The 12858-nt window shown below is 37.2% G+C and overlaps 1 protein-coding gene across 12 annotated transcripts in view; it reads right to left on the bottom strand.

Annotated features, from left to right (window-relative positions):
- The window catches only part of LTBP1 (latent transforming growth factor beta binding protein 1), a 461690-nt gene that overhangs the window by 138234 nt on the left and 310598 nt on the right, over positions 1 to 12858 (bottom strand). For 8 of the 12 annotated variants that reach the window (XM_032239266.1, XM_032239268.1, XM_032239267.1 and 5 more), the window contains 2 exons: positions 3693 to 3860; positions 470 to 697 (listed from right to left, as the gene is read on the bottom strand). In XM_032239266.1, the coding sequence (XP_032095157.1) occupies positions 470 to 697; positions 3693 to 3860 (396 nt within the window). The remainder of the gene's footprint in view (positions 1 to 469; positions 698 to 3692; positions 3861 to 12858) is intronic. The other 4 variants (XM_032239269.1, XM_032239271.1, XM_032239276.1 and 1 more) reach the window with 1 other exon arrangement.

Raw genomic sequence — 12858 nt, 5'->3', positions numbered from 1 at the left:
TGCTCACCAGATCTCTTCAACTGACAATCATTTAGCTTCCTTCATTTCACCCTCCATTATCCCTGCCTGCCCATTAGACTTCCATGCTGTAACTTCTGGAAAGCCTGTGGATTCCACTTCATAAATATTTGTTAAATGGCCTTCTAGACAAGAAATGAATTAGGGCTATTCCCTGAAGGATCTAAATCATGTTCCAGGAACAAACGCCAAGATAAAGTAGCCCCCAAACAGCAAGAAGACATTCTGAAATTACCGTGGAATATTGTTATCTACTAGGTACACACTACTCTAGAGCAGTGGTTAAACATCTTACAATACACAGGGCAACCCCCAATCAAAGAATTCTCCACCCTAGATATCAACAGTGCTGAGGCTGAAACACTCTGTTCTAGGGGATTATAAACAGGGAAATAAAAAGCAAAGACATGCAGATAGATGTCTAGAGTCCATGATCCATCACCACTCTTACCTTCTGGCTCCGCCACTCCTGGCCCGTGTTCCCGGGAGAAGGTCAGGGCCTCCACTGGCTCTTCCTTGGCTGGGAGAGGTGGAGGATGAGTACTTTTAGCAACAGGTTGAGTGTTCTTTGGCTTCACAAATACAGGTCCTTTACCTACATGGTGATGGATTGGCCTGCGTCTATGAACGCCAGAAACCGTATAACCCATTCCACCAGGACAGATTTCCTTAAAAGCAGCTAGATTTGGGATGGGAAAATATTCCTTTTAAAAATCTAACAGTGCAAACTTATACAAAGGAAAATATCATGATGAATAGCTCTTAATAAATCATCACTAATATAGTTACATTTTAAAACTTCAAAAACAGGTGCAAAATGTAAGCAAATTGCTCAAATTTCTGATAAACTTGCATATTTACAGAAAAAAATCCAACCCTTTTTTTACTAAACATTTCTCCATCGGTTAATTCCTTATCCTACCCAATCAGAATATATATATATATTATGTATAGCATATAATTAGCATATCTTTTATATATCACATTATATACATAGTTACCCCTTCTATGAGGGATTAGTTCTAGGATACCCCCGTGGATACCAAAATCTGCAATGCTCAAGTCCCTTACAGTCCCTTACATAAAATTGCATAGTGTGATCAGCCCTACATATCTGGTTCTGCATCCATAGATTCAACCAACCAATTGGGTTGAAGCCACTGATACGTAACCATGGTAACAGAGGGATTTTTATATATATATAAAATCAGCAACCACTTAGAAAATATTATATATCATATTATTAGGTTATACATTAGGAGATAATTCATATATAGAAGACACTATATGTATTATATATACCATAAGTTGTGTGTATATGTGTTAGCAACAAAAATCAGGCTTTCTTTTTTTTCCTGCTTTGGTATAATTTCATTAGTTATTCACAATGAGCTCAGTGACATTTGTCTAAGATGAAGAGCCATAAGGTTACAAAAACAAAAATCACTATTCAGGGAAATGGATGCTGAAATCCTCATGGTTTGTCTCTAGTTGAAGAACACAAAGGGCTCTGCCAAAATGCCATGTATCAGCTGGTAAGAGGATGTTGATTAAGGAGGACTGAAAAGGGGAAGGGTTTTCAAAGGGGAGAATCTTGGAATAGTGAGGAAGAGTCTAGAGAAGTGAGACATGCTGGAGATGATAGGTGAAAATCAAGAAAGAAGGGAAATGCCAAATCCAGATGTAGCTATTTTCAAGTAAAGGAACAACAACTGGGAAAAAGCCTGGCCGTGACCAGCTCGTTTAATTATCCAGAGGCCAAGGAGATATTCTGTGCCCTGGAATCACTATCATTGCCAAAAAAAAAAAAGTGGTTTTGTATTCTTTTTTTTAAAAAAAAAGTAGACTCAGCACATGTGATTTGCTAACCTCCACAGCATAATCCCCATGAATAAGTGAGGGGGAACGGCAAGGGGGAGAAGCGGGTTAAAACAGTGTGTGGCCTTCAGAGGAAAAATCCACCTAATCCCTTTGGTGTTGGTGTTGGAGGCAAATAACCAAATGCAGACACCAAGGAGCTTATGGTTAACTTTTTTATTTCTACTTTTAAAATTGAAAGTAAAATAAGTCATTTCTCACTTTCACTGAACAAGAGATCTTCTATTGAACATTTGGGACCTAAAATTAGTTCTCAATAAAAAGAAAACTAAAAATACTAAAATTATAGTATGCTACAATATTGTTTTTCTAAGGATCACACACTAAACGGTAGAACCTCATTTTTGTGTTTAACTACAAAATACAATTTTACTTGAAAAGATGTTTCCAGAAGAAAACATGATTTTAAAAACCAAGTTTAAAGAATGAACTAAATATTTTTAATGAAAATCACCATATAACTAAAAATTAAGTGTGAAAATTTTATCTTGAATATTATTTTCAAATTTATTGACAGTACTGGAGAGGAGTATCCCTGAGCTATAGTCACCATTTCAATTTATGCTTCAGGAAAGGATTACAAAGCTATCAAAATTGAGCTTCTACCTGTACCCCTGAACTTAAAAGTTAAAAATTTAAAAACTTAAAAAAAATTAAAAACACATTATACACACACAATAATATGCATAATAAATTCACAAACTAAAAGCTAAAAAAATTGAACTTCAAGAGAAATGTGTCCATAAATTATAAAGATTTACTTGATCATTAATTTTTAATAATGAGTGGATCAGATGGCATGAGAGGGTACTAGGACCTTTTAGAGACCTTAAATTATCGAGTCTATCAATATACCAACAACGTTATATTATCCTTTGCCTTAACACAGTTCTTTCTGGTTCTAACCATAAACAAAAGTAGATCATGACACTTATATTTAAATCTTGTCTGCTATCTTGTAAGTTACAGCTTTAAGACACTACATGGCCCTGTAAGAGTTAAGACACTTTCCTAAGCGGGAAGCATCTTATCAAACATGCAATTGAGTAGACTATTTTATGCCCATCCCAAGTAGTGAAACTGAGGTTATTCCTTGTTAATATCAGGTCCAATACTTTCAGGTTACATTTCTTTCTCTTCCATGTAACTACTTGATCCTGCTTGAGAAATTGGGTGGTTCATTGGTAGAAGTAAGGTATTTAAAGAGATAAATTTGCCTTCTCAGGACATACAGCAATTATGCACCAAACTGAAGGATAAAGAATAATGTACTTCTTAATACTCAACTCTCACAGTTTTTAGGAGTTTTGGCAAGATCTGCCCTTAAGTTATTAATCTTCACAGCATAAATTCAATCATGACTATAATTCCCTCCATTTCCAATTAAAGAAATTAAGCACGATACTCAATAAATGAATAAATGAGTCAATCTGCACGAAGTCTAGTTACTGTGAACTGATGAACAGCCAATCATTAGAAAAGCACATGGCCCAGCAGAGCCTTCTCAGCCTCAGACAGGCTCAGAGTTCTGGAAGTTGAAGATAAAATATAACGGATTTTCTTAATATTCAAAAGAAAGTCTAATGTCACAGAGAAATGGGAAAATCTCTTTGCACGTAATTTTTCCGACTGATTCAACCATGTACGTCTACGGTTTCTACAAAAGTGACAAAAATGTTTACACTGTATTATTAAAAAGTAAAGTCAGAAACCAAAAATGACCCCAGTTGCCAAAGTTGTCCTCTGTACTCATGTGGCTGGGAATGTATGTGCACATACAGCTGGGCATGTCTTACCTGTGCCGGGAAGGGGACATTTCTCACAGTGTGGGCCCCAGGCCTTGCCCACACTACAACAGCAAAGCTGCTTGGTGAGGTGAACAGACAGAGGGTGCATACATTGTCTTCCAGAACTGACAAGTCTGAAACAGGGTCCTTTCTCTTCCGAGATCACAGGAGGATCAGCTGAAGCAGAGAGATAAAGTGTGACATTACATGAGAAACCAAAACTACATTGGCTTTCCAAATGACAGTAAAATTAATCCTAAGATATGAATTAAAAACCATACTTCAGAATAAATCTGTCTAGATTTACAGCATCACCTTTCTTGATGAAAAATCAGTTTACCATATGAGTTTTAGAGTCAGGGCACCAAAAGTCGTGACAGTGGTTGTCCCTGTCCCTCTCTTTTTCCATTTCAGCAAGCATGCAATTAGGAATGTGTGCAAAAGTGAAGAGAAAATTTCGACAAAAACCCAGCTACCCAAATAAACCTAGTCAGGTGTTATCAAAATCACTACCTAGTTTTCTATATTTAACCACAGTAGAGATAACTCTAGGCCAGCATTTAGTGAATAACCAGGCACTCTGGAGAATGAGGAAGATGGCTGATGCTGCAAGACAGCATCTGCTCTTCTCACCCCAGGGACGTGAGAGCTTGCAGGGCCCATCAGGTCTCACCCTAGGCCAGTGAACATAAATGGGAGGCAGAAAGTGGTTTCTGATTTGGAATGCCACACACAAGGCCCTGGTTCTAGCCAGGCAGCACACCAGAGAAGGAAGAGATGATGTGATCAGTTCCTCCGAAAACACTGCAAAAGTATACTAGGCTACAGCTATCCAATACCTCAACTCTAATCCTAATCTTCTGCTATACATTTAGTGGAGAAGAGTTCATCAACCTAACAGTTAGATACTCTACTAGGCACACATGACATATATGAAAATAAGTAAAACACAGCCCTGCCTTCAAGAAGTTCATCTTCTAATGCAAGTATGGATGGATTGTGTTCTACAGAACCAGGTCCAGGTCAAGTCAAAGGTGCTGAACCAGACAGTTTGGTGTCTCCCTCTGCCCATCCCCAAAGCCAGCTAAAGCTCTTCTCTCTCATTATCACCATCCAAATGAGGTTTTCTGACTTGCCTTTCCCTTACCCAATTCTTCTAGCATCTGGGGCTACCAAAATACCTACCCTTCCTACCCTTCTTGCTCAGATAGAAATGTTCATTCTTCCAACAGGACTAACATCTCCGGAATAGCTACAAGAAACAATCTGACTATATTAAGGCTTTGTGACACGCTAAAAAAGAGCAAGGGATTTAATAGCCTGGGTTCAAATTGCGGATCTACCATTTGCCAGTAGTACAGACTAGAGAAACTCAATTTAACTGATATAGTTCATTTTACGTATCAAGTTGGCTAGGCATTGATGCCCAAATATTTGGTCAGATACAGGTCTGGTTGTTGCTGTGAAGGTATTTTTTTCAAATATGAGATTAGTATTTAAATCATAAGACTTGGGTAAAGCAAATTATCCTCCATAGTGAGGGTGGACTTCATTACTATAGTCTTGTAATGTATTTTGAAGTCGGTCAATGAAGCCCCAACAGAAAATCTGTGCTGAGGAAGAGAGAATTTTGCCAGCAGACTGCCTTCAGATTCAAGCTGAAACATCAGCTCCTCCCGGGGTCTCCAGTCTGCCAGTCCACCCTGTAGATTTCAGACTTGCTATCCTTCATAACTGTGTAAGCCAAAGTGAAGAAAGTAAAAAACAGACATTATATATAAATTAGGGGATGAGGAAAGGGGATTGCAGGGAGCACAGGACACATTCCTGAAGCTTCAAAACTTACGCAGTATGTCTAGTAAGGGCATCCCTGCCAAGGGCCCCTAGAAAAGTGGTAAAATAGAGAAGTCTAAGTATTGTCTTCTCCCTCTCTTACTCATATTTTGGAGTCTGTGCAAGTGAGCTGTAAATATCAAAAGTCACAGACCAAAAGATGAAGAACATTTAAGAACATTGTTATTATGCTCAAAAGGATATTAAGTCCCTGGAATAATGGAACATTCTTCAGTTATAGCATGCTGAATGTGTCTGCAGGTTGAATAATCTTTAGAACACATATATATGTTCTAGCATAGCTCACATAGGATTTCCTCTAAAATTTCCTCTCCACATTGACCATGTGGAACTTACAACACATATTTCTAAAGAAGCAGTATCAGGTCATCTCACAAGAACCTATCTTATGCACAATGGGGCTTAATTATAATATTAACTGCATCAGTGTGAATTCTAAGTCCCAAGAACAAGAGATATTCAGGCCAGAACAGTTTCTTCAAATCTTTGACATTGGTGAACTGTGATGTTGGCTCCTTTCAACTTAAATCTCTATACCCACTTTCTTATATCCACACCTTAGGATATACCTAGAGTTATAGACACTATGCCTGTTATACTTACCCTGTTCCCCTACCCAAGTACTCTATTTTGAAACAACCTATCATGACTATCCTCATAATTAAACCAAGGCTCTAAATGAGCAAGTTAGTCTTTTAAAGGATTAATATGTGTATGTGTTAATTACTGAAACAATTGCTTGTTAATTAAAGTGAGTCTCTAGTTGTTGAATTCCCATGAATTGCACAAAGAAAAATATAAAATTTCAGGCATTTTATCATCTGAAGGATGAAGCTATGTCTAGTGAGGCTGGGTGCGGTGGCTCACACCTGTAATCCCAGCACTTTGGGAGTTCAAGCCAAGTGCATCACCTGAGGTCAGGAGTTTGAGACCAGCCTGACCAACATAGTGAAACCCGGTCTCTACTAAAAATATAAAATTAGCTGGGCATGGTGGTGGGTGCCTATAATCCCACCTACTTCAGAGGCTGAGGCAGGAGAATCACTTGAACACAGGAGAATCACTTGAACCCAGGAGGCAGGGGTTGCAATGAGCCGAGATCGCACACTGCACTCCAGCCTGGGCAACAAGAGTGAAAGTCCATCTCAAAGAAAAAAGAAAAAGATATGTCTAGTGAACTAATTCTTCCCAAACATCTTACCCTAAAAGATCTTGGTTTTGTACGCTTTTTTCCTCCTACCATTTCCTAACCCAAATATTCTCCATAAGTTCTGCAGTACTGGTGTTTTTTCTATGGCAGCTTCCAAAGCAGTCCAAATACAAGTCTTTAGAATAGGAATAGAAAGAGAATCACTGGCTTGCAGAGTCATTAATAAGTCAACTCTTAGCTTAACAGAGGGTGTCAGCTTATGTTCTAACTAAACATTTTGACCTACCTAAAGTGTACATAGGAAAAAGCAATGAGCTAATAATAAATCAGCTTCTTCAAAGGTAGAAGGAGGGCAAGAAGGAAACCACTGAAAAAGTCTGGCTTACACACCTATTTTTTTTAATTGACATATAATTTGCACATATTTATGAGGTACATGTGATATTTTGTTACATGCATAGAATGTATGATAATCAAGTCAGGGTATTTAGGGCATCCACCACCTTGCGTATTTATCACTACTATGTGTTGGGAACATTTCATGTCTTCACTTCTAGCTATTCTGAAACATACATTGTTATTAACTATAGTCACCGTATTCTGATACTGAACATCAGAGCTCATTACTTTTAACTGTACGTTTGCACCCAATAACCAGCCTCTCTTTACGCATGCCACTCTTAATCCATATACCCTTTCCATTTGTCATTCTGATCTCTACCTCCAAGGGATTAACTCTTTTAGCTCCCACATATGAGAACATGACCTTTGGTTTTATCCATGTTGCCCCAATATTGTTTTTACAGCTGAGAAGTGCTCCATTTCATGAATATACCACATTTTCTTTATCCACTCATTGATGAAAACTTAGGTTGATTCCATATCTTTGCTATTGTGAAGAGTTTCACAATAAACATGGTGGTGCTGATATCTCTTTGACATACTGATTTTTTTTTCCTTTGGATAAATACCACACCCAGTAGAGGGATCGCTGGATCGTATGCTAGTCCTATTTTTAATTTTTTGAGACATGGCCATACTGTTTTCTATAACAGCTATATTAATGTACATTCCCAACAATTTATGAGAATCTCCTTTTCTCTGTATCCTCCCCAGCACCTGTTTTTTTAAAAAAAATTTTAATAAACAATTCTAACTTGTGTAAGATGATATCTCATTATGGTTTTGATTGGCAGTTCCTTAATAATTAGTTATGTTGAATATTTTTTCACGTACCTGTTGGCTGTTTGTATGTCTTCTTTTGAGAAATGCCTGTTTATGTCCTCTGTCCATTTTTAATGAGATTATTTGATTTTTTTTCCTATTGAGTGCCTTTTATATTCTAGGTGTTAGTCCCATGTCAGATTAATAACTTGCAAATATTTCTTTCCCATTCAACAGGTTGTCTCTTCGCTCTGTTGTCTGCTTTGCTGTATAGCAGCTTTTCCACTTAATTAGTCTTACCTGCCTATTTTTGTTTTTGTTGCCCCTTTGAGGTGTTAGTCATAAAATTTTTGCCTAGACCAATGACCTAAAGTGTTTCCCCTGTCTTCTAGTAGTTTTACAGTCTTCTATGTAAGTTTTTAATCTATCCTGAGTTTATTTTTTTTATACAGTGAGAGACAGAAGTTTATTTTCATTCTTCTGCATAGGGATATGCTGTTTTCTCAGTGCCATTTACTGAAAAGGGTATCTTTTCCCCAATGTATATTATTGGTGTCTTTGTAAAAAATTAGTTGGCTATAAATACATGACTTTATTTTGAGTTATCTCGCCTGTTTCATTGGTTTATGTGCCTGTTTTTAGACCAGGAGTATTCTGTTTTGGTTACTATAGCCTTGTAGCATATTTTGAAGTCAGGTAGTATGATGCCTCCAGATTTGTTCTTTTTGTTCAAGATTATTTTGGCTATTCTGGCTTTTTTGTGGTCCCAAACAAGTTGTGGCACTGTTTTTCTATTTCTGTGAAAATTGATCTTGGTATTTTGATAGAAATTGCATTCAATCTATAGATTACTTTCAGTTGTATGGTTATTTTAATGATATTGACTCTTCTGATCCATGAACATGGGATGTCTTTCCACTTGCCTGTGTCCTCTTCAAATTTTTTCATCAGTATTTCATAGTTTTCCCTGTAGAGGTAAATCTTCTTGGTTAAATTTATTCCTAGATATTTTATTTTTTGTAGCTATTGCAGATGGGGCTGTCTTCCTGATTTCTTTCTCAGCTTCTTCATTATTGTTATATATAAATTCCACTGATTTTTGTATGTTGACTTTGCATCCTGCAACTTTACTGAATGTATTTAGCAGATCTAAAAGCTTTTATTTGGTGGAGTATTTAGGTTCTTCTATATATAAGATCATGTCATCTGCAAAAATGAAAACAACTTGACTTACTCTTTTGCAATTTAGATGCCTTTTTCTTTTTTTTTTTTTTTTTTTTAACTTCTTTTGCCTGATTTCTATAGCTAGGACTTCCAGTACTAGGATGAATGTGAGTGGTGAAAGGAAGCATCCTTGTCTTGTTTCATTTCTTAGTTAGCTAAGCTTAGAAAGATTTTAGCTTTTTCTTCACTCAGTATGATGTTAGCCGGTAGGTCTGTCATATATGACCTTTACTACATTCAGGTATGTTCCTTTTATGCCTAGTTTGTTGAGAGTCTTGTCATAAAGCAATGTTTAATTTCGTTAAATTCTTTTTCTGTGTCTACTGATTTGATTGTGTGGTTTTTGTCCTTCATTCTGTTGATGTAATGTCACATTTATTGATTTACGTATATTGAATCATCCTTGCATCACTGGGATAAATCCCACTGGATCATGGGGTGTTACCTTTTTGCTGTGCTGTTGGATTCAGTTTGTCAGTATTTTTAGAGGATTTTTGTATCTATGTTGATCAGAAATATTGACCTACAGTTTTCTTTTTTTGTTGCATACTTGTCTAGTTTTCGTATCAGGGCAATGCTTGCTTTGGATGAGTTAGGAAGAATTTCCACCTCTTCAATTTATTGGAATAGTTTGAGGACAACTGGTGTTAATTCTTCTATGTAAGTTTGGTAGGATTCGGCACTGAAGCCATATGGTCCTGGGCATTTCTTTATTGAGAGATGTTTCATTACTGATCCAATCTCATTACTCACTATTGGTCTGTCCAAGTTTTCCATTTCTTACTAATCCAATCTTTATAGGATGTATATGTCTAGGAATTTATCCATTTTTCTCTAGGCTTCCCAGTTTGTTAGTATATAGTTGTTCATAACAGTCTCTGATGATATACGGTCTGTGTCATCAGTTGTGATGTCTCCACTTTCATTTTGTATTGTTTATTTAGGTCTTCTCTCTTTTTTTCTTAATTAGTCTAGCTAGTAGTTGATTTATTTTACCTTTTCAAAGGCCCAACTTTTCATTTCATTGATCCTTTGTATTTTTTCTAGTTTCTATTTCACTTAGTCCTGCTCTAACTTTTTAAATTTCTTTCCTTCTACTAGTTTGGGGTTTGTTCTTAGTTTTCTAGTTCCTTGAGGTACATCATTAGACTACTGTAAATTTTTCTAATTTTTAAAATGTAACTATTTATTGCTATAAATTCCCCTCTTAGCACAGCTTTGGATGTATCCAATAGGCTTTTGGATGTTGTGTCTCGATTTTCATTTGTATAAAATTTTTTTAAATTATCCCCCACCTGCATGCTTTTTAAGAGACAGGGTCTCATTCTGTCACCCAAGCGGGAATGTAGTGGTGTGATCAGAGCTCAACTCCTAGAGTCAAGTGATCCTGCTTCAGCATCTTGAGTAGCTACGACTCCCGGGTTACACCATCAAACTCAGCTAATTTTTTTTTGTAGATATATGGCTCACTGTGCCCATTTTTTCCAGGCTGGTCTCAAACTCCTGACCTCAAGCAATTCTTCTGCTTTGGCCTCCAACAGCACCAGGATTACAGGCATGAATCACTACCCCGGCCAGATTTCCTCCTTCGTTTCTTCCTTGACCCAGTGGTAATTCAGAAGCATATTGCTAATTTCCACATATTTCTACATTTTCCAAGTGTACAGTTTCCAAATATCCTTTTTTTATCAATTTCCAGTTTACTCCATTGTAGTCTGAGAAGACATATAATCTTGATTTTTAAAAATCTGTTGAGACTTTATTTATGAGACAGAGTTTCACTCTGTCAATGAGGCTGAAGTGCTGTGGCTCAATCTTGGTTGACTGCAACTTCCACCTTTTTATTATTATTATACTTTAAGTTCTGGGGTACATGTGCAGAATATGCAGGTGTCTTACATAGGCGTACATGTGCCATGGTGGTTTGCTGCACCCATCAAGCCATCATCTACATTAGGTATTTCTCCTAATGCTATTACTCCCCTATCCCCTACCCCGACAGGCCCCGATGTGTGATGTTCTCCTCCCTGTGTCCATGTGTTCTCACTGTTTGACTCCCACCTATAAATGAGAACAAGTGGTGTTTGGTTTTTGTTCTTGTGTCAGTTTGCTGAGGGTAATGGTCTCCAGCTATATTCATGTGCCTGCAAGGGACACGACCTCATCCTTTTTTATTGTTGCATAGTATTCCATGGTGTATATGTGCCATATTTTCTTTATCCAGTCTATCACTGATGGGCATTTGGGTTGGTTCCAGGTATTTGCTATTGGGAACAGTGCCACAATAAACATATGTGTGCCTGAGTCATTATAGTAGAATAATTTATAATCCTTTGGGTATATACCCAGTAATGGGATTGCAGGGTCAAATGGAATTTCTGGCTCTAGATCCTTGAGGAATAGCCACACTGTCTTACACAATGGTTGAAACAATTTATACTCCCACCAACAGTGTTAATGCATTCCTATTTCCCCACATCCTCTCCAGCATCTGTTGTTTCCTGACTTTTTAATGATTGCCATTCTAACTAGCATGAGATAGTATCTCATTGTGTTTTTGATTTGCCTTTCTCTAATAACCAGTGATGATGAGCTTTTTTTCATGTTTGTTGGCCACGTGAACGTCCTCTTTTGAGAGGTGTCTGTTCATATTGTTTGCCTGCTTTCTGATGGGGTTGTTTTTTTCTCATAAGTTTGTTTAAGTTCTTTGTAGATTCCGGATATTACCCTTTGTCAGATGGATAGATTGTGAAATTTTTCTCTCATTCTGTAGGCTGCCTTTCCACAGTGATAATGGCTTCTTTTGCTATGCAGAAGCTTTTCAGTTTAATTAGATCCAATCTGTGAATTTTGGCTTTTGTTGCCATTGCGTTTGGTGTTTTAGTCATGAAGTCTTTGCCCATGCCTGTGTCCTGAATGGTATTGCCTAGGTTTTCTTCTAGGGTTTTTATGGTTTTAGGTCTTACATCTAAGTCTTTAATCAATCTTGAGTTAATTTTTGTATAAGGTGTAAGGAAGGGGTCCAGTTTCAGTTTTCTGCATATGGCTAGCCAGTTTTCTCAACAGCATTTATTAAATAGGGAATCCTTTCCCCATTGCTTGTTTTTGTCAGGTTTGTCAAAGATCAGATGGCTGTAGATGTCTGGTGTTATTTCTGAGGCCTCTGTTCTGTCCATTGGTCTATATGTCTGTTTTGGTACCAGTACCACGCTGTTTGGTTACTGTAGCTTTGCAGTACAGTTTGAAGTTAGGTAGTGTGATGCCTCCAGCTTCGTTCTTTTTGCTTAGAATTGTCTTCGCTTTGTGGGCTCCTTTTAAGTTCCAAAGGAAATTTAAAGTAGTTTTTTCTAATTCTGTGAAGAAAGTCAATGGTAGCTTGATGGGGATAACACTGAATCTATAAATTACTTTGGGCAGTATTGCTGTTTTCATGATACTGATTCCTCCTATCCATGAGCATGAAATGTTTTTCCATTTGTTTGTGTTCTCTCTTATCTCCTTGAGCAGTGAGTTGTAGTTCTCCTTGAACAGATCCTTCACATCCCTTTTAAGTTGTATTCCTAGGTATTTTATTCTCTTTGTAGCAATTGTGAATGGGAGTTCACTCATGATTTGGCTCTCTGTTTGTCTATTATTAGTGTTTAAGAATGCTTGTGATTTTTGCACATTGATTTTGTATCCTGAGACTTTGCTGAAGTTGCTTATCAGCTTAAGGAGATTTGGGGCTGAAACAATGGAGTTTTCTAAAAATACAATCATGTCATCTGCAAACAAAGACAATAT

This window comes from Sapajus apella, unplaced genomic scaffold, assembly GCF_009761245.1.
Source record: "Sapajus apella isolate SASKATOON/1434 unplaced genomic scaffold, GSC_monkey_1.0 scaffold44, whole genome shotgun sequence".
NCBI classification, from domain to species: domain Eukaryota; kingdom Metazoa; phylum Chordata; class Mammalia; order Primates; family Cebidae; genus Sapajus; species Sapajus apella.
This window is presented reverse-complemented; position numbering and strand designations above follow the sequence as displayed.